The sequence below is a fragment of the Parasteatoda tepidariorum genome, chromosome 12 (genome assembly GCF_982258835.1).
Source record: "Parasteatoda tepidariorum strain Cologne lab strain chromosome 12, Ptep-v5.0, whole genome shotgun sequence".
In the NCBI taxonomy this organism is placed as follows: domain Eukaryota; kingdom Metazoa; phylum Arthropoda; class Arachnida; order Araneae; family Theridiidae; genus Parasteatoda; species Parasteatoda tepidariorum.
The window spans coordinates 23,839,324-23,863,189 of NC_141766.1; the positions used below are offsets into that span (position 1 = coordinate 23,839,324).

The 23,866-nt window shown below is 29.5% G+C and overlaps 1 protein-coding gene across 2 annotated transcripts in view; it reads right to left on the reverse strand.

Moving 5' to 3' along the window:
• The window catches only part of LOC107442611 (glutamate receptor 1), a 273,575-nt gene that overhangs the window by 183,302 nt on the left and 66,407 nt on the right, over positions 1–23,866 (reverse strand). For both annotated transcript variants that reach the window (XM_071188105.2, XM_071188106.2), the window contains exon 3: positions 9,288–9,536. In XM_071188105.2, coding sequence (XP_071044206.1) covers positions 9,288–9,536 — 249 coding nt within the window. The remainder of the gene's footprint in view (positions 1–9,287; positions 9,537–23,866) is intronic.

Genomic DNA, 23,866 nt, shown 5'->3' on the forward strand with positions numbered 1-23,866 from the left:
ATATAGAAGTTCACTATCAGGGCAAGTTATTTGATTCAGAATTTTGCTGACTTATTTAAGCTTTTTGTAGTCACTTTCAAAAAAAAAAAAAAAAAAAAAAAAAAAAAAACGAACATTTGCTCGAAAAGCGCAATTTTTCTATATCATAATCTAATGTTGCTGTAATTTATTCTGTTTTATTCATTCTTTTAAGTATTTTTCTGATGTTCAACAAATCAGAGGTGCTTAATCCACACTGATTAAACTTACCAGAACCATTAGACAATTAGAATACCAGATTGATCAATGCATTCTATATTTACTTACCAGATAAACTCTGATTTTTTCTTGATCAAAAGATGATCAAAAGATTTTTTCTTTGTATAAATCAATGCTTTTCATATAACGTTTAAAGCGTTTCACATAACGCTTCTATAAAGTTTCATATAACGTTTTTATAACGTTTCACGGAATATTAAAACTTAATAAAATGTAAATAAATTTACAATTTTTACATTTACTTTGATTGCACAAAAATATCATGATATTACATTAATTTTTATGTTCATTAAAATATTTACCATTATTATTTTATCTCTAATTATTTGTTTATATGAGTTAATATTTTATATGATTTATTACAATTACTATGATTACTTAATAATGAAAAAATAGGCATCGATATTTATGCATAATATTTCATAGATACAGATTTTTTTCAAAACCCAGGCATAAATTTCTAATTAAAAATAATGAAGTTTGAAAAGAAATGTGCAAGCGAGAGCTTTAACTTTTTTTTTAGGTTTTTACGCAGTACAATGGATTACACTAGGGCATATTTTTAAATACTTCACAATATTAGTATAATCTATATCAAATTCCATTGCTTATAAGGAGACAGAACTCTGTTTGAAATTCAAGATAAGAGCTGATGAGGGAGATCGTTAATTACAGACAACAATGTGATTCCAATTATAGAACTAATGACATAGTTAACAGCTCACTAAATAATCTGTCCTATTTCCATTTTACAAACTGATAATCAAACCGGATAATAAGATGCCTGTCACTGTAGAGAACATATTGATCTCAAATGCAATTCGTTTGACACAGTTAAGTTTTATCACAAATGTAAATTTAATACCAGAAAAGTCTATTTTAGTAAAATGGTTAAAAAAAATGCAGTCAATAAAATTCCATATAATTTATTTTATTTGTTTTAGAGAGTAAATTTTATCACGAAGAATAAAACTTTAAAACTCAAAAATTTTATTTTAGTAAAATGGTTAGAGAAAAGCATAGTCATTAAAATTTTAGGTAAATTATTTTATTTGTGTGAGATAGTACATTTTACTACGAGGAATAAAAAATTAATACTTAAGAATTTTATTTCATTAAAATGGTTTAAAAGAAACATAGTCATTGAAATTCCAGATAAATTATTTCATTTGAGTGAGAGACTAAATTTTACTACGAAGAATAAAAATTTTATACTCAAAAATTTTATTTCAGTAAAATAAGAGAAGTATAAAAATTTATGGTGCCTAAAATTCTAAGAAAAAGTTGTTTTACAAAAAAAAATATTTGGTTCGCAAAAAATAAAAATAAGTAAGTTAATACTTGAGCATCAAACTATTAACTTACGTTTTAATAATTAGCTTACTAAATAATAATTATTGTATTTTTAGAAAAATAATGGATGAATACTAATTTTTAATTTTGAATATGAATTTTGAATTTTGAATATGAATTTTGAATATGAATTTTGAATATGAATTTTGAATATGAATTTTGAATTTTGAATATGAATTTTGAATTTTGAATATGAATTTTGAATATGAATAATGAATTTTTTTTGACTATCTACTAAAAAGATAATGTTGTTGATATGAATTTAATGATATTGATTTCCTTTTTTATGTATTTCTGATGATTTTCTTACAAATATGATTAAATGTTATTTTAATGTTTGTAGAAAAGATTTCGAATATAACGGATAAAGGATAAAGGAAAAAAAAATTAAATAGTATTGGAACATCAAGTTTATTTTCTTAGATAAACTGAAAAATCTTTGAGCACAAGATCCAGACTTATTCCCATTAATTCATGAAAGTTATTAGCTTTCTTTAAATAGATTCAATATGCTAAAAATATATAAAAATTAGAATGTAAAATACTCATGTAATGCTAAAGAGCAGTCACTCACAGCTTTTATTATATTAACATATTGAATAAAATGATAACAATAATTGACTATTATATTTTATATTAGTAGAGATTAAGTTTTCTCTGTAATTGGTGCAAATCAATATTGTATTTTAATGCAAAAAAAGCTTTTATTATTGTTAAAGCAGTCCTTATTTAAATATTGAATTGTAAAACAGTAATTAGCACAAAATAGAAAGTGATTCAAGACCCAATTTTATTCACTTAATTTAAATTGCATCAATTAAGAAACGATAAGGGTAAATAAACAAAAAAGACTTAATTAATTAGGAGTATCTTTTTCTAAGATTCCTATCTATAAAAGCGAACAGCAAATTAAACTGTCATTGATGATAAAAAAGGCTTATCTTTTATAAAAAAGTGAATCTCTTTAGAATTAATTTCGCATTTTCAAGAAAATATATCGCTTATTTAATAAATCCTATGTGCATCAAAAAATATGACTTAAGTGCAAAAGATATATTTTAATCACAAGGAAGGAGTTGAAGTAAATTTTTTAGAATGAATTATCTAAAGCAGAACTGAAAATATGCAAAAAAATTTAAACAGTAAAGAAAATATTGATTTTTTTTAAAGCAGTAATGAAATAAATGTAGTGATAAGCAATGAATTTTATGATTTTAAAGTCTGGTGTTTTTTTCGTGACTGATAATCAGTAAGAACTGATTGCTCAATTTCACGAAAGAATTAAAAATCTATTAGTATCTTGTATCTTTACATAGTATCTTGATTACATAGTATCTTGAGTTTATTCATATGGCTGAAAATTGAAATTTTCTAAGGACTGACAAAATATATAACTTATCGGGATATTTGAATTTTGTAAAGATTTGCTTTTGTTTCACGAAAAACAATTTATGTCCTTTTCTGACAACTTACATCATCAAAGATATTTTTAATATTCATATAATTAAGTAGTATTTTAATTGGAACTTGTCTTGATGCTTTCAGACTCACTTGCATTTTGTTGTGTTATTTTACGAAAAATTAAAAATTATTTCCTGCTTTTTTCATTGGATATTTTTAAAAGAAAAAAAAAAAGAAAAGAAAATATATACAAAGCAGCATCCCAACGTTTAAGAGAAACACCAATTCCTACATCAGTGTTATGGAGAGAGTTAAGTTTTAAAGTTCTTACCACAACTTTTTATTTGCATAAAAGGAGCATTGGTCTCTCTGAGATATATTTTTTAAAGACGAAGAGAATTAAATTTTGTTTTTAGAAATTTTTTTAACACGTTGAGCACCGCGTCAGCCATAGGTGGCTGACACTGGACTTTCCATTCAGGTCGCGTCAGTACACCGGTGACTGATACTGAAATTACATTCAGTCCGTGCCAACCACAGGTGGCTGACACTGAAATTACATTTAGGCCGCGTCAACCGCCGGTGGCTGACACTGACCTTTCACATAGGCCGCGAAAAACAGCTGGCTGACAGCGTATAACATGATATAGAACTATAAATTTCACACTCCTTTATGGAATTGCAGAAAATGTATTCAAAATTTACTTAGTTATTGTGATTCTTGGTATAATAAATTCAATTTAGTAGATTTTTATCCGACACTATTTTTAAACAATTCGTAGGCTTATATAATTCACCAGTTTTGTCAGAGATGTCATTTATAAATCATGACTCATATTAAATATCAATTCATGTTTAATTTATCAAGCAAATTTGCTTGATCTTCTGTTCTGCTACCTTAATGCTGCATAATTCAAAATGTTTTTAATTCAACTTGTAAATACTTCATGATGGATGGGTTAGGGCCCGCTGCGCGGCCCAGGCACCCAATTTTGGATTAATAAAGTAAAAGTAAAGTAAGAGATGTCATGATAAACCATCTAAAAAATAGCAAAATCTGTCTAATTTTTGCATATTTAGTTTGGAGTTATTTACCGTGACCAGAAGTGCAAGCCATGCAAAATTAGCGTGGCGCTTAATGCGTTAAATCCACTGATACTTTAAATGCTACACTAAGACAAAATTTGGACTGAATGGCGTTTTATACGAGCATCTAATATTATTCATGCCAGGGTAGCCAAATTTATATCAAATCTAATTTACTACATCATTAATCACACAGAACTGCCATAGAACGCTTATTTCAAAATATTTTATAAAATTCCGAATTCTGATTAATTTTGTGAACATTTTAAGAGCGAACGAAGCTACGAGAGAACTAAGAGATTAGGCCATTTCTATAAACATTTAAATCCTTCAGATGCAGAGGTATAGGAAACAATATAAAATAGAATTTTCTACTCAGCTGTCTTACCTTGCCGTAAAATGATAGTAAAATCTCAACATTCATATTTGATTCAGAGCTGCCAACTTTCTATGTTTTCCTCGAAAGATTTCTTTTAGTGATAGTTAAATTTATGTTTCAATGTATAGTTCTTTGTTTTGTGAATTTGATTTAAAGTTATTTTCCACACCGCCACATGTAAATAATTCAAAAATTTATCCGAAAAGCCTTTTCTTTCCAGCCCTCTTGTGGTGAGGCTTTTAAAATATTAACAAAACCATCAAAAATCCAGAATGTTTGTTTTCGGTTGTGTACCTCTCTAAAAAATATTGCTCAATAAACCTAGTGCTGGCTGCCCTTTTGATTTATATCGATTTTCACAGAAACTATAATTAGAGCAGCTTGCTAGCAATTCTCTCGTGTTTTAAGTGTTGACCAAATGCAAACTGATTGTCTGCTAAGAATATAACTTCTTTAGGATTGTCACTATCACGACAAAAACACTTCTTTAACCCTTTCGCGCCGACTGTCACAAATACGTGCCAGCATAAAACCGTATCAATCAGGGAAAAAAGATAAAACTGGTAATCAAAGTATTTCTTTAGCAGTTTATTTGTGGTCGGAGTTATATTTGCTTGATTTATTTAATTCACGATTAATTTGATCAAAATAAAACTATTTAGTTATACTTTGAATTAACATAGATTATATATATGATTAAACTAACAATAGTTAAAGTAAAAGCAAAGCAAGTCTGTCAAATTAGAAGCGACTACATTTAAGTTACCGTTTTTTATTTAATTACGTCCTGATCCTGATTTTTGTACGAAAGCTTTTTTGAATCACCCGTCCCCAAGGGGTTAAAGAGCGTTAAAGTTGGTATCCCTGGTTCAAAATTGAAACGACACTTCTGAAAACATAATTAGTGTTGTTTGAATGAGAAGTGAGAGCAGAAGTGTCGTTTTAATTTTGAACCAGCGAATATGACGTATAGTTTGCTTAATTTACAAATATATTTTCGTAGATAAGAATTAGCGAAAACTATATATTTCAATCCTTTTCGACCACTTTTAGCACATTGCATGTGAGCAACTTTACCAAAAGATGTAACAGCCGTTATAAATTAAAGTTTTAAAAAAGTGTAATGTAAATTTTCATAAATGCCGAAGGTAACTCGTCTCTATAGCTACAACTTAAATTTGAAAAAATTATGACGAGCGACCACTGATTACATATATACTGAATCATTTATGTTTGTGATAATAACGAATGGATAATTTCTCGAAAAACAGAGCAGAGACCGATGCAGTTTTGCTACCACTTTTTAAAATTTTGCATGGATTCAAGAAATTTCAAAAACATATTTTTATGTTACCCGCTTGCAGAGTGTTAAGCACTCTTAGATTTTGCCTGTTTTAAATCATCATGGAGATAATTTCCACTGTTAGCTACAACTTAGGCTGCTTTTACAACACTACGTTAAAGGGACGCGTCATTTTGACGCATTTCGAATTTTACAAGGAAAATTACAAAACCCGTTTGCATTTTTATTTTATCTCTTGTAATGAATTTTATCCATTGATGGAGGTAAATATGTATTGAAGTCTATTTTCTTCAAAAGCGTTAAAATATTGAAATTCTGTTTGTGGTTTACCTATCTCTACGGATATGCATCAACTTGACGCGATCGTAATTTAGACAAAATTTTGAGTAAACATGCAAGCCTCACATCAATAATAAATAGGAATGTATCGGCAATACTTCGATCCCTTATCCGATATCGTTATCTCAAATGAAGCAAGCGACAAATAACTGTTGCCGATAAGCAATAATAGACAGAACAGACGCAGAATGTCAATTGATGTCAGAATGTCAGATTTTGAAGGTTTCAGCTGTTTAGTTCGAGTATTGAAAAATGAAATACTAAAATATTTCTTAAATATATATCCCATCTTTTCCTTTTTTTATAGTATATAATTACATTGCTTTCTAAGTGCAGAGATGCCAACTGCTCCGGACACGCCAAAATAATTAGATAAAAACATTAAATGACTACTAAGTAAATTTTGCAAATATAAAGTGGCGAATTATATAAGCCTACGAAGTATTTAGAAATAGTGTTGGATAAAAATATACTAAATTGAATTTATTAAACCATGAATCACTATTGATAAGCTACCACTTTAACATATATATTTGCTGTCCGGAGCGAGTTGGTATCTCTGTAAGTGCTGTTATATGTATTCGTTCATGCGTCAAACTGACACGGTTTCATAGAGATAGGAATATAAAAAGCGCCCGCATGCCTAGTGTGAAACTCATTTCTATATCAGTTGGGAAAAATGTTTTGCACAATTAATATATTGCGAATATTAAAAATAACTTGCCTTTTTATAAATAAATTCTACAATCTATCATTTATAGTAATAATTTTTTTACCATTTAAATAATAAAAAAATCACATTTCCTCGAAACTCCTTACAGAGTTCTGGTCTTTTGAAAATAAAATACAAGTTTACAAAAAAAAAAAAAAAAAACCAAAGCAGAAACACGAATATATTTCTTTCCAATACAGTACTATTAAAATCACTTTAACATAAACATAATTATTTTACCAAAAATTATAAATTATAAGCTATAGTTTTAAGAATGAGTTAGTTTGAATCCCTCTCTGAAATTTCAGACAGTAAATTGTAAAAATAATTTTCACTAGATGTTTTATGACGATATTAAATTTAATATAAGCTGAGCGACTATACTTGAAAATACTCAATAGTTGTCCTACTAAAAACCAGGCCTTGTAATAAAAAGGCTATATTTACCGAATCCTCTTTTATTAATCTGTTTATTTTCTTCCGAATCCCTACATGTCCAAAATTCGTTTATCGAACAATGTCTGTGTTTCTGGTATTTTGACTGGCATGCTGTTCCTTAGTAAAGGAATTAAGATAGAGTGCCTTTTATGTTACTAAAATAGGATATTTTTATAACAAAAAGAAATGATTTTCTTTCTTCTATAAAATCACAATACTTAGATTTATCAAAGAATCTTGAAGAAATACATTATTCAAATGATTTAAAAGCTGCATAATGAGATTTATGTAAGTGAAAGCTACATATAGAAATAAAACTAAATTACAAATAAATTATTACGAAAATGTGTTATTTTTTGTGTAAAAACTATATGTTTGCGTAAAATTTTAATAAAATTTTTCGTTTTTTAAATGTAATTTTAAAATATGGATTTCTGCAGTATATTTTTAATTGTAAATTACATCAAGATTATGGTATGGTTTGATTTTATAACTGTTTTCTTTCTTTATTTATTTTTATTTTTTAATAGCACGCTTTGTATTGACCCATATAAAATTTAAAACAACAGTCAAAAACTTCTATTTTTTTAGGGGAAAGTAAAGTATTCGTTCTTGTCAATCTTACGTAACAGTTAAAAGCATGTCCAATGCGAGGAATTATATTATTAGTTAGAAATTACATGCTTGCGCACGTAAATGTATAAGAATTACTTGTACTACTTGTATATATTTAGCTTTGATAATAAGGCACCAGTGTGGTTGCATATTTAGTAAAGATGATTGCAGGTATATGCGTTACGTGTAATAAAATAAAAAATTAAAAAAATAAAAACTCAGAATCTCTCTTAATCATAAATGTTGGCTATTTATTTCTTAGTCGGAAAAAAATTAAATAGCGATATATATTTCAGAAATCATACTATAGGAGAGTAAAAGCCTGTAATTTACTTCAATTTATTTTTTGAAAAAAAATATACATCCAAAAGAACTTTAGAACATAGCTCAAATCTCAGTGCACTGCAGCGAAGTGGCAGTATTTGATTCGTCAGATTTTTGAGTCATAATGGAGGAATGTGTAAAGTGGGAGTAGAATTAAGGGGAGAGAGAGGGTGCCAAGCACCAAATAGTAATGAGTGGAAAGCCAATTGGTTAAACTTATGATGAAATCAACAGGAAATTAAACATGAATGAGATTAAATTAAATTTGAATATAATAATATTTACATTTGTCAATAATCTTAACATATACGATGATGTAATAAAATAGAAAATAATATGGAAAACATATGCTATTTACACATTTACACACCTTTGAAAAAACCTGTCATTGACAAAGAAAAGGTTATATAAGTGATAGATAGTCAGACAACTACCTTGTCTGTGACTCAGACCTGAAAAAAATTTCCCCCTGTGAGCTGAGGATACTTCTTTCTAAAGGGTTTTGATATCTACCAACTATAGATTTAACACCTGCGTGTTCAAAACCTTTAACTAAAAAAGGCGTAAAATGTTATAATCTTTATATGCTAAGTGTGAAGTTAATCTTTATTTTATTTTAATTAAAAGAAATGAGAAAACATGTATGATATTTTTTGCACTTTCAAATCCATGTATCAATACTGTCTTTATGACATTATTAAAAAATCTGTAACTACAATTTTTCTTTTATTTCAGTTAATTAATTTATTGAATTAAAATAAATGTTAAGAATAAATGCACTCTAAGATAGTTTTATTCCAAATTAAGTGCAAAAATACTTTATAGTTTTTAAAGAACGTAATTCCTTAATGTTAAAATTTAAAAAAAAAATAATACATGAGGAAAAGAATGGGTAAAATAACCAAGAACTTACGTCTCGTCAAAAAACAAACAGTTTTATCCCTTAACAAAGCAAAATGCAATTCAATAAACAAATAATTGAAAATCGTTTTCAAAAAATAAAACTAATTTCAAGACCCTTAAGATGTCCATTATAAATTTAATATTTGCTTAATAGAAGATAAAGAGTTAAAACTTACCCTCATCAGAATCATAGAGATATATGATTGATTTCCATCTGTAATATTTAATAACATCAACTATAGCTTTGAGGTACTGTGGTTTCATGCTGACTGCATAAAGTAATGGCTTGTTAGAACTTGTCTGAGGCAATGAAGGACTGAGAAATGGCATATGAAATGTGTTTGTATAAGCTGCTATAGTTTCATATGTAGGATCTGTTGCGGGAGCCAATAAAGTGAATATACCTCTATGAAGTTGTAAACACACTGAAAGGAAAATGCAACATTTTAAGAAAGGCTTAACTAAAACAGGAATTCAGTTTTTTCAATAAAAGATAATTGCACATAGCATATCCTCATCACCTCCTACATCAAGAAGCTTCTACACGGTTTTTCATAAGTAGTCCGCGCTGACTGCTTAAAAAGTGAACCAGTTGTGCGCATGTACCCAAAACCTTTTGTAAAAGTAATTGAGAGAAATTTACCTTATATTTTTGAGAATTGAATCTCTAGTGGTTGACAAGTGAATAAGGCAAGCCAATAATATTCGTAAATAAAATAAAGTTTTAGTCATATATTTGCTACCACTTTCTTTTTGCAACTATATTCTGTATTAAATGACTCGTTCGGTAAGTGGATATCCTTCACAGTGGTCTGATCGGACTACTTGTAAAAAACCATGCGGAGGCTTTCAGTTATAGGAGGCGTTGATATCCTCCAACTTCTGAGACTACGGAATTTCCGTAATTTCAGAATGCTTTTTTTTCCAATTTGTATTACAGTTAACGCATTTGTCTAATATAATAGAATAAGAAGAATTTTGTCCACTAATACATAAAATAATTTAAACAGATATTAACCTCTTTGAGATGGGAGAGTCATATGAAGACAACATAAAATATTGCCCGGCAATCGCTTTTTTCCTATCCGATGGGGTATTGTCCCGAAAATTTTGTAAATACTTGTATATATTTTAGCACATTTATTATCATGCATTTTTCCGATTTTTCTGAGGCTATGTGGCTACTGTGCACCTGTGAAGCTCGGGGGTAATACCTCGGGGGGAGGCGAGACAGTCTGCCACAAAAAACCTCTTCTCTCTCTCTCTTAAATTTGTTTGTTTAAATATCGCTATTTTATTTTAATTTTCACTCAGTAAATGTTACTGAACCCCAACCTTCACATTCAATTACGCTTCGGCATGCATTCCCACTCAGCATTCCCACACAGCATTCCCCTCATGCATTCCCACTCAGATGAATTAGTTAGAGCCCCTCACGGTGCTGATGCTAAGATCACTACAACAAATGAGTATGAGTAGATTCGCATATGCATTCTCGGGGTGGCGACAAAGGAAAAAAAAAAAGCTGGTAGTCAAACTAATTTTGTTGCACTTTATTTGTGGGTGGGGTAATAATAGTTTACTTTAAATAATTCACCTCTACTTGGTTCAAATAAAAAATTATATAGTTACACATTTAACAAACAAGGATTGGATATTATATTTAACCCAGACCTTCCTTAATAATATCGATCATTATAATCTTCATGATTATTTTATTTTATATTGTTTATGATTATATTGTCATTTAATTATACTTCATGCCACTCAACATTTCTTGATTGCCCATGTCACACGAACCCCCTCTTCCTCCCATCTCCATTCCTCCTCACTACTCCTCATCATCGATTTATTACTACAGATGAATCGGTTAATACCGCTTCGCGGCAGTGCACCGAGATTTATGTGATTTCTACCATTCTACCAACAAGGATTGGATGTGTTAGATTTTAAGTGAGTCTGTGAAGTTAGCTATTCCCGAACTTAAGGTACCTCCTTTTGTTTTTTACCATCCTGATTCTTATTTCGTACGAATACATTTAAGACCCACCCGCCCCGAAAAGGTTAAAAGAAAATTCGATCTATCCATCTACTACTACGGCTGCTAAAAGTTTTGGAAAAAGTTATTCTAATGGTAGCAAAGTTTATGTAATTATTTATGATTTTTTGATTTAAAATTATTCTCCACATCATAATCAGAGATGCCAAATTGCTCCGGACAGCAAATATATATTTTAAAGTGGTAGTTTATCAAATGTGCCTCTTGGTTTAATAAATTAAATTTAGTAAATTTTTTTCCACCGCTATTTCTACATAATTCGTAGGCTTATATAATTGACCACTTTATAGTACTAACGTCATGCTATGCCTTTTAAAAAGCAAGCAGAAATAGTCAAGTATTTGCAAAGTTTACCTTGTAGTTATTTACCGTTTTTTAAATTATTTTGGCGTGTCCGGAGCAGTTGGCATCTCTGCATCGTATTTGAATGAGTCTTAAGTTCGTACATAAAACAGGGCTAAGAGTCCGTATATATCAAGACGGAAATGAATAGAATCTGGTAACAAATAATTTTCCGGGAATAAAAAATATATATAGCTATCATATTTTTTAAGGGAAACAATTTATATATTGAATCGCTTCTTTTCCTAGAGAGTATTATTAAATAATTGTTTAGAATAGATTTACTCCTCCCGAAAATTATATATTATAGAAATAGTACTGCAACCAGTTTTTTCTCTTTTCCGTCTTACTTTCAGGCCTGACATAAAGGCGTTTTGCCTCAGTTCTCTCACTGTGACTTTTTTAAAATGTTGGCAAAATTTGTCAAATTTTGAATGCTTTAGTTTTTATTGTTTTCCACTCTACAAAGCATTTTGAAAAGAGAGTAGTAGTTAGCAGCGTTAACGGGAATGCTTTCTGAGTTATGAAAGATTTTAAATTAAAGTTTTATAAAATCAAAAGTTCTCAGCTCATAATTTTTAAAAAACAAATTCCGCCAAAGATATGTATTAGTAGTTATACATGTAAATGTAAGTATTCCGAGAAAAAAAACTAAAGCAAAATCGTTTAGATGCTCAGAAAAGGTACATCGAAAAAGGTAAATTTTAGCATTGCTGCCGCTTATGTTGATATTAATAATACAGCACAAATTAATAATCACAACAGAAATGAAATCAGGAATTTTAATGACTCTGTTTCCTTTAAACCATTTTAATAAAATAACATTTTTAAGGCTTAATTTTTTAATACTGATGCTAAATTTAGGTCCTAAGTTAGGAGACATAATTTTCATTTCTAATTTAAGAGCTAATTCTGAAATATTTTCTGCTTCTTAGCAACGAAATAGTTACAACTAGTTTATTCTTGGTACTAATTTTTTTCCAAGTGCGCACGAATCCTGATAGAGTGGTAGACAATCAAAAACTAAAGTCTTTTGAATGTTTTGAGATCTTGCTGATGTTTTGAAAACCATAGCATGAGGAAGTTTGAGAAAATTGGCGCTTTATATGAATATTTGAATCGTTTAGCAGTAATGGTATGGAAAATATTTGAAAGCACATTTAGATGGCAAAGAATCAAACATTAAAAATAAACATAGTTACCACAATTTCATATTTTCCGAAGATGCGCAAAAAGCTGGCTGTATATCTGGCCATAAACTATCATAAAATATTTGTTGCATATAATTTGAAAAAAAAAAAGCGAAATCTGAATAGTTACTACACACTTAACAAAAATCTATTTGCATCAACCCATTTGCGGATTTTGTCATTTCCGAAGGGATGTTTTCTTCTTACCAAAAAAAAAAGTGATGATATCAATGTTTCATCACAAGCATTTTCTTTTCAGAAACAACCGACTTTTTTCATTCGTATTTAACTTTTTCTTATATGGGGTAAATGATGGTAAGCTAATTATTTTATTTTTAGTATTGCTCATAAAATGCTATTGAGATATTCGAATCATAATACTAATCATAAAAAGTATATAAATACAAAATGATCCAAATGCAGTTTTTTTAACACGTTTACGCCGGGAAAAGTGAAAATACTGGTACGGGAAAAGAGAAAATATTGGTTGAAGAACTGTTTCAATATTAGATAATATTCGGGAGGAGTTCTCAACAATAACAATTCACTGGAGGAAATTTATCACGGTTTTTACGCTTTATTTAACAAAAAACTGGGTGCCTAGGCCGCGCAGCGGCCCTTAACCCATTCATCATGAAAATATTTACAGATTGATTTACAAACATTTTGATTTATGCAGCATTAAAGTGAAATTTATCACGGCAAAGAAGCAATTCAATATAAAAATTGCATCCGTTAAAAACATTTGGTAGTTATGGATTTTTATTATTCCCGGAAAAAAACTAAAAAATGAAATTTATTGTTACCAGTTTTTACTCCGGTGCGCTGCCAAGATGAGACAATCTAGCGTGACCCACCGGTGTGTCACCCCGGCGTGAACGTGTTAAACTATATATGGCAGTTAATAATTGAAAATATGCACTATTTAAAAGTTTTAAAGAAATTTAGTTCTTCGTTTACTGTAGATACTTAAATCTCATAATTAAGTACTTAATTGCTACTACTGCTAGTTTGAAATTACAGCTTTTCTTTTTCTGCAAAATGTTAAATTTGCAACTTCTTGGCATAAAATGGGTTACTCAAAGTTATTTTAGGAGATAGTTCTTTTTTTTTATTTTTTCAACTAAAACTGACGTTTTTACAACATAATTTTTATTTTTTACCAGTTCATAATCTGGCTATGTTTTTAGAAAAAACATCCATATAATATATATTTATTTTTCGCTATTTTCATGCAGATTATTTTTGAAAAAAACACCAGAAAAATTTTCATAGAAATACTATGTTCCGATTCCCTATAATCGGTCCACATAGAGAAATATTTTCTACAAAGGTTCTTTGTAAGAAATATTTTCACTTTCGTGTAATGTGACATATATATCTTGAGTATAGTTGATGAAATAAATTTTCACTAGAGCAATAACAGTCACTTCTGTTCCTCCTAACACATTAAAGATGAAATATAAAAATTAGATTTGCTATAAAGCTCACCAACATGCAATAAATATTTAAGAAGAAACAACATTCAGTTACGTTTAACGTTTATTAGTCTACCGGGTGTAGATGTCATTCAAAGAAACGAGTAAAGCTCTATAATATCAAAAAAATTATCAAAACTACATAATATTTTTATACTTGTCTGACAATCTTTAGAAAGTTTGCGTCAAGTCTAACTAAATATATATTTTATGTTCGGGTGATATAAACTAGCATAAGAATTATTACACGACGAAATAGTAAATTGTATAATAAATTTAATTTACGCACGATAAATAAATAAAAAAAAATATTTTTGATATATTTTGACATTAACTTTTAATGTTTTTTTAACAATGTGTAGCCATCGTTATTTAAAAATATATTTTCTCTTTTACAAAAAGAAAAAAATGGCAGCGAAAGTAATTCATTATCACAGGCCTGAAAGAGAGACAGAAAAAAGAAGAAAACTGGCAGTCAAATTATTTCCAGGTCTCCCGCGGGCCTTGAAAATTTTAAAAAGTGATAGCGAAAATGAAACAAATGTAGATATTTCACTTTCTGTGTAACCACCACTAAAAATTGCTATCCAAAGAAAGCAATTTATGCATTAAAATTCCAACTCTAACGATACCCATACCTGCCAACATTCACTCTTTTCAAGAATGGATTTTCCAAGTGGTAGTAAAACAATTACCGAAAAACTATCTTCTTCTAGAGTATATTTATATTTCAATCAGGTTGAAATTAGGGCTGAAAGTCAATATATATCAAGACGGAAAAAAGCAAAAACTGGTAAAAAATAAATTTAGTTTTTAACTTTTTTTCGGGAATAATAAAATATCCATAACTACCAAATTTTTTTACGGATACAATTTATATATAGAATTACTTCTTCCCCGATAAAACGCTAACAACAATGATTTGTTTATTGCTAAGAATAGATTTACTCCTCCCGAAAATAAACTGTTATTAAAATAGTTCTACTACCAATTTTTTCTCTTTTCCGTCTTGCTTTCAGGCCTGGTTGAAGTTCGCTATCGTAAGGAATAATACAGAGATGCCAACTGCTCCGGACACGCCAAAATAATTAAAATTATTCCTGATAAAATTTTGCAAATAGTTGACTATTTTTGCTTGCTTTTTAAAAGGCAAAGCATGATTAAAGTACATACCCTCCAACTGCTACGGAATTTCCGTAGTTTCAGAAATCTTCTTTTCAGACGGTAGCAAAACTAATGTCTTAATATTTAAAAAAAATTAATTTTAGCGTAACTTGTCCACTATTACTTATAAAAGTGCAGGCCATATGGCTAGATTCTTAAGTTCTGATAAAAGTTTTATGAGAGATCCATTTGCTTTAAAAATTTCTACTTTGGTTCGCTACCACTAGACAGAATTATTTTCAAAATCCTCATAAGTTGGAGGGTATGAAACTACCATAAAGTGATGAATTATATGAGCCTACGAATTATTAAGAAATAGTGGTGGATAAAAATCTACTAAATTGAATTTATTAAGCAAAGAATCACAATTGATGAGCTACCACTTTAAAATATATATATGCTGTCCGGAGCAAGTTGGCATCTCTGATAATATGCTTTTATATATTTATTGTAATTATTTATATGTAGTGGTGGTCAAACTGATTTAAAATTATTATTATAATTCAAAAAGTTTAGTGAAATAACATGAACTTCGCTAGCACTTTAAATATGAAAATAAAATCATCCGGGAAAACCGGAAGAGTTGGCAGCTATGGATACTCTGTCATAGCCAGGCCTGAAAGCGAGACCGAAAAGAGAAAAAAATTGTTAGATGAACTATTTCAATAATAGATCATTTTCGGGAGGAGATCTATTCTTAACAATAAACAATTCATTGCTATTAATTTTTCCAGTACTAAACTTAATTTAGAAAAATTACGAGGCCCCTATCCCATACATCTAGAAATTTACAAAAAATTTACAGTAAAAACATTTTGAATTTAGTTGTCTATGTGGTAGCTAATATAGAAAAACAAGCACTTTGCTTGAATAAATATATCAATTGAAAGAATATCTGATTCATCAAATCTATGTTGACATATATAGATATTAACATATCGCTCATAGGCTGTAATAGTGGCACAACTCAAAAAATCAAGTTTTGAGATAAGTGGCTTTGAAGTTTTCATTGCTACGCAAAATGTATAAGAAATGCTTTAGTTTTCTTAACGCGTTCACGCCGGGTGTTGCGCCTGAAAGCGGAACGGAAAAGAGAAAATATTGGTAGAAGAACTATTTCAATATTAGATAATATTCGGGAGGTGTTAATCTATTCTCAACAATAACAGTTCATTGTGGGAAATTTATCACGATGAAGAAGCAATTCAATATAAAAATTGCATCCGTTAAAGACAATTGGTAGTTATGGATCTTTATTATTCCCGGAAAAAAACTAAACAATGAATTTTATTTGTTACCAGTTTTTACACCGTTGCGCCGCCCGATGAGACAATCTAGCATGACCCACCTTTGGGTCACCCCGGCGTGAACGTGTTAAGCGAAGATTCAAGTTAAATTATGACTTCTGCCAGTATTGCTGCTGAAAGAATATGTATTTTCATATTTGAGTCACTATTGCAGCCCATGAGTGACATTTTGACGCAATTTGACATATATAGACATAAAATGACACTAAATTTTCCAAGGGAAGAAGCAATTTAATATATAAATTGTTTGCGCTAAAAAAATTGGTAGTTATTAATATTTTATTATTCCCCCGAAAAAACTGAAAATGAAATTTATTTGTTACCAGTTTTTACTCTTTTCCGTCTTGATATGTATGGATTTCACCCCTGCTCAAAGATACGACACTGCCTGCTGGCCACAGAGAACTCACACAATTATAAATAATTCACGATGGATGAGATGGGGCAGCTTCGTGGCCCAGGTGTCCAGCTACCATAACAAATGGAATGAATTCCAACGATAAAATGGTATATTAACGGTAATAACCCAAATTTACTACCACTACTGAAACTTTTCAAGTACCGTGGAAGCCTGATTTCAAATATAGATGGTTTTCCGGGGAAGTAAATCCAGAGAAGTCAACTGCTCCGCTTTTTGAAACAAATATTTTCTAGTGGTAACGAAAGTTAAGCGAATTTTAGTTTAGTATTTTTACTTTTACAGAACGCTTTTGGAGTCAAAGTCGTATCCACTTGGTATGTTAAAATACGTGCTACTTTTTTCAAGTAAGCGTTTCTCATATATTGACCATTTCATCGTGGTCTGATCACGGATGCCACAGACGACTACTACCCAACATAATTCTATTAAGTGAAATTAAAAATAGCAACTTTTTCTAGCAAGTTTCATTCAGTTTTCTATTGAAAACAAATGTGAAGAATGTTTCTCTTTGAATATGAATAATTAAATAAACGGATGAGTAATTAAATATATAAAGAGAAAATGAGTTCATACCACTCTTTTACATTTTTAATAGCTCTTGGCATTCATGAGTCTGGCATTGATTGATTGATATCAGCTTTATTTGAAATGAAATCACAAAACGAGTTGAAAAAATATTGCATTTTCCCATGCATATTAGACAAATTTTAAAATTTTTAATTTAAGTGTTAATTTCTTAGGACAGAACTTAAACGTTCAAAAAGATTATAAAATTAACATTTCTCACAGATATAGTTTTTTTTGCAAATTAACGTTAAGTAGGAGTCACAAATGTTTTTAATAATTGAATTTCGTATTTTTCCAATGCCGCTTTTAAATTTAAGATCCATAAAATTCTTGTAGCAGAGTTTTTCGCGAGTTCAATCACCGCCAGCCAAAGACTCCTCGTGTAGTAAATGGTGATTGGTGCACGAAATCTGTTTAGTCATAAAGTCCTCCAGGATACCATAGCAAATCAATACCTCTGGGGGTACTCCATTGGAGATTGATAGTTATTTGGTTCAAGTCAAAATTAATTTAGGTCAACATTTGTTAATAACTTCAGCTTTCTTGAAGAGCGTTTGAATAAAATAGGTAACCATTTGTTAATTTACGAAAATATATAAGAGTTATAAAATACATAATTCCTTTTGAAGTTTGTAGCATTTACACAATTTATTTTATAAGTAATGAAAAATAAACGTCAATAAGTTCTCTTGATAGGACTTGGTAAATATACTTACCACCAAAAAAAATTTGTATTAAAATTTGGATAAATTTTTATAAGCTAAATGAGCTTTTGTTTAATACCAATTACTATTCCTGCATCAATTTTAATTACAAAAAATACTTTAACTTACTTTTACTAGAAATAAATATCCCATTAAAGGGTTAAAAGAAATGAATACCTTTTTAGCAGATATGAATGCTTCAAAGTATTTATATTTTTTAAACTTTAGCTAGCACCTTAAAAGCAAATTCAGGACACACTTAGTTAAAATATACTAGGTCTGAAAGGATTAAAACCAATTTAATTATTAAACTTAGAATGATTAACAGCAAGGTTTTTATAATAATGCTTTCAAAAATTCACATTTGGCAGCGGTGTATAAAGTTAGTGCGTAGAATGCACCTATTGGAGGTTTAATAAAGAATTTTTAAGCCTAATGAAATCTTGACAGAACAATTCCACTTCTTGACCAATTCTGAATGATGCACAACACTTCTCTTAGAGTAAATGAATAAGAACATTTTTATTATGTGCACACAAAGAAATGGAAACGGAAATTCAATTTCCCTTTATTCTGAACCTATGCGTGATCAATAAAATATTTGTGTAAGTCGTACAATATGATAAAGAATGGTGACGATCAATTTATTTCTACTGGTCATGCTGACTGTTGAAAATAGATTCTAAACAATTAATTATACTTTTCATAAAATATACAAAAATTGCTCAAATATGATGTCTGTTAAAATAAAAGGTTACGCTGAAAAAAACGTGTTTTTTTTCCATTATTCTTAACCCTTTCGCGCCGACTGTCACAAATACGTGCCAGCTTAAAATCGTATCAATCATCGTAAGAAGATAAAACTGGTAATCAGAGTAATTCTTTAGCAGTTTATTTGTGGGCAGGGAAATGATAATTTGCTTTATTTAAATCACCACTACTTAGTTCAAATTAAAAATTGTATAGTTACACTTTTAACACACATGGATTAGATGTGTTGGATTTAAAGTGAAAGCAAACATAAATCTGTCAAAGTAGCTAAGTCGAAACTTAAGCTTCCGCTTTTTATTTTTTACTGTCCTGATACTGATTCCTTACGAATACATTTAAGACTCGCCCAACCCGAAAGGGTTAATAACACCGAATACACGTTCTTCCATTGAGTTACTTAGCTTATGACGCATTTCTGGGGAAACAATACTTCACTTTCCCAATGGAGAGTTCTATGTCATTTACCATTTCTAATTAACGGGTAGGTAAAACCCTCCCCGATTCAATTCTAGTCAGGGCTCAGACAACGCCTGCTGCATACCTGCCAACTCTTCCGGATTTTCCGGAAGATTTTATTTTCATATATAAAGTAGTAGTAAATATATACTATTTTTTCTTTCATAAACTTAATTTTTAAATGATTTTGATCACCCACTATTCTTTCAAAAATTAAGCACATATATTAATATGCGGTACTATCATGGTCAGTCCTGCTAATTTTTAATCCCTTCCATTATCATTTTCCCCAGTGGTATTAAAATGGAATTAAAACTTCAATTTTAAGCAAACAAATACGTTGTATTTGAAAAAAATTAAGTTGACAACCATGATAGTAACGCATAGTAATATAAAAGCTTAATTTTTGTAAGAATAGTGGTGATCAAAATCATTTAAAAATTAAATTCATAAAAGAAAAAATAGTATATATTTACTACCACTTTAAATATGAAAATAAAATCTCCCGCAAAATCCGGGAGAGTTGGCGGGTATGCATGGTTGTCAACTTAAGTTTTTTCAAATGCAACGTATTTGTTTGCTTAAAATTGAAGTTTCAATTCCATTTTAATACCACTGGGAAAAATGATAATGGAAGGGATTAAAAGTTAGCAGGTATGCTGCTGTAATTGAAAGCCTCCACACGGTTTTTTATAGGTAGTCCTATCAGAAAACTGCATACCTGCCAACTCGTCCGGATTTTCCGAAAGATTTTATTTTCATATTTAAGGTGGTAGCAATACTCTGGTTATTCCAATTAACTTTTTGCATTATAATGACATTTATAAATGAGTTTGACCACCACTACATATAAATAATTATAATAAATATATAAAAGCATAATAATCTTAGCACAAGCGAATTTTAACAGTATCAAAATATAAATATATTGTTGAGTTATATTGTTTTTCGTTTATTGTTTTACGACAACTCTGAAAATCCCTTCTCGGAAAGAGTGAAAGTTGGCAGGTATGAAACTGTGAAAGTAAACCAGTGTGTGAAAGAGATATTTAATAAAAACTCTATTACAAATTAGAAAGTGGAAGCAAATATGTTTCTAAAAATTTGTTTAATTTATGAATATAATATGATTTGTCATTATTTACTTTTCAACCACAGCAGATTCAATTCTCAAATATATATGATAAGTTTCTCTAATTACTTTTAAAATTGACTTTTGGTTTATGTGCACCACTGGTTCACCTTTTATATAGTCTGCGCAGACTACTTATAAAATATAGTGTGGAGGCTTTCTGATGTGAGGGTTGATGGGTCAGAGCAGGTTACATTCTGTTGAGAAAGTCGATTTTTTTATCTTGAAGTATGAATAGAAGCATTGTCTTTTTAAAGCATACAATTAGTCATCGCCAGAGTTCTTGAAAAGGATTATGAGTTTTCTAAGCGTTTCATGTTACGTTTTAGATGTTAGTCTTTTATTGAAGAAAATCAGGGATGCCGGCCCTTGAAACCCAAATGCTCCTTTAATCCTTAGAGATTTGGTAGAATTTTTTTCTTACTTTAATTTTAACATATCTTAAAAATAGTCAATATACTCATATATTAAAAAATAATTCATGTATCTTTGTCATTATATTGATATTTTCATATAATTTTTATTTTGAGCTAAATATAGGTGAAATGAATAAATCAAACAATTTTTACCCTGCCCACAAAACAATTACTAAAGAAATAGTTTTGCTTCCAGTTTCATCCTTTTATTTTGACCCTAAGAATGCATATACGACTATTTTCAAAGACTAATTTTAGAGGATATAAAAAGACGAAGCATAATTTACAAATCAAAATTAAATAATAATAATAAAATTGCAGTTTATAAAAAAATATTTTTTTGTGCAGAATTATGCTCGAGTTAACGATATATATATATATATATATATATATATATATATATAAACGACGGAATGAAATTAATTGTTTATTGAGATTGTTTTTTGATAGAGGTAAAGAAATATTCTGAGGAATAAAAAATACATGCAAATTTTTTTCTTCCAATTATTTGCTATTCTAACAAACGTTACAAATTGTGTAGAATTTGAAACAATGTGAAGTTTTATACTGTTATTTCAAGAGTATCATTTTTCCAATTCCATTTTCCCTCTCATATTGAATTTCAAATACTCTCATTTTAATACTACTGAAATTTTCGTTTAAAACATATCTTTCTCTAAAGTAATCTCTCTCCATAATTGAAAGGACCGTACCCTTTCAGAAATAAATTTTTAAATCGAAATAACCCCCAGGCTCCCAAATAGAACGTCTATCAAATTTCAAAAGCGCAAACTTTTCCACGATCATAATTTTTTTTCTTCTTTCACTAAATAAACATTCGCTTTTCGAGCGAAATGAAATGCTTTGGCAGCTTCTTAGGCTTCAAAAATAGTCTCATAATTGTAGAAATGCCAGGTGAACAGCCGTCAATGTTATCACTGTACACATAGAAGTATCGACTGTGGAAAAGCAAAACAGAACCTCCTGAAATCAACGATCAATAACTATGAATATAGGACAATGACGAAGCTGACAGAATAAGGGGTTCTTTTGTACCTCAACTTCTGTCCCGAAGGAATTTACCCCTTCCCCATCTCCCAATGCCATTTGCAGCCTTAAGTTTCGAAATGAAATGCATTTCAGGGAGGGTGGGTGCCAGGAGAAGTAATATCCGGCATCCCTTGACGGTTGCCTCCGCTTCCTGTTCTCTGTGAATCCCTGTTCGCTGAAGACTTGCTGGGGATATGTATTCGATTTTGACAAGCGAAGTGGCATTCGTGGCCAAAGTGAACGGGGACTTTTCTTGTTAAAAATCAAAATTTCCTTTCTTTATTTTTGTTTCTGGTAGCATTTTTTCTGCCTTTTTTTGGATTATTTGTCATCGTCGGCCTAGTTTAGTTTTTTTTCTTTCCCCTTAGCGAAATCTATATTTTTTTTATAAACATTTCACGTGGTCTGACAGAGAAACCACTCGGAACTTGTTTTTAACGTACTTGCGAATCAGTAGAATTTTTTTAAGAATAAATTCTACAATGTACAAAAATGAACTATAAAGTACTTAAAACTGTATACATTATATAAATTTTTACTTATGTTCAAAACAAAAAAGGAAGAATAACATTTTATTTTGTTCATTATTTAATTATGTTGCTTTATTCAGTAACTTTTCCACGAGCAATTTCGCCATTTCTAAAATATACGTTAATTTTTTTCCTAATAAAAATCTAAATTTTCTTTATTTATATTTGTTTCGGGTAGTATTTTTTCTGTCTTTTATGAATTATTTGTCATCGCCGAACAAATTTAGTATTTTTTTTCTTAACGAAATCTAGATTTTCGTTGGAGATATTTCACGTGATCTGATGGCGAAACTACAGCTGAACTCGCTTTTAACGTATTCAAGAGTCGGTTGAAATTTTTAAAGTAAAACCTATAATGCACAAAAAGGAACTAGAAAGTGTTGAAAAATGCCTACCGTTAGTAAAATTTTGTTTATACTGAAAAAGAAAAAAAAATACAGCGTTTAGTTCGTAATTTAGCTTTATGACTTTATTCAGCAGTAATTCAATTTTGCCATTTTATATTGCCATGCATTGATGCACTAATAGTTTTATTGTTAAAATTCAAAATTTGCTTTCTTTATTTTTGTTTCTGGAATTTCTTTCTGCTTTTTTTGGATTTTCTGTAACACCCACCTAGTTCAGTATTTTATTTCCTTAACGAAATCTATATTTTGGTTACATATATTTAACTTGAACTGATCAAGAAACTACAGCCGAACTCGTTTTTAACGTACTAAATATTCGGTTGAATTTTTCTAAAAAATAAATGCTATATGCACCAAAATGAATTAGAAAGTTTTTGAAACTGTAAACCTCATATAAAATTTTGCTTTTGCTGAAAACGAAAGATCAAAATAATAATAATAATATTAATATTATGTTTTGGTCATAATTTAGCATTGTGGCCATATTCAGTAATTTTTCAGCGATCAATTTCGCCATTTTTATAAAATGTACTTTGATATATTGATACTTTTCTTGTTAAAAATCCAAATTTCTTTTTTTTATTACTGTTTCTGGTAGATTTTTTCTGCTCTTTTTTGGATTTATTTGTCATCGCCTGTCTAGTTTAGTATTTAGTATTTTTTTAATGAAATTCAAATTTTTGTTAGAAACATTTCTCTTCGTTTGACAGAGATGTTACTGTCGAAATAGTTTTACCGTGAATATTAGGATCATAGCAATT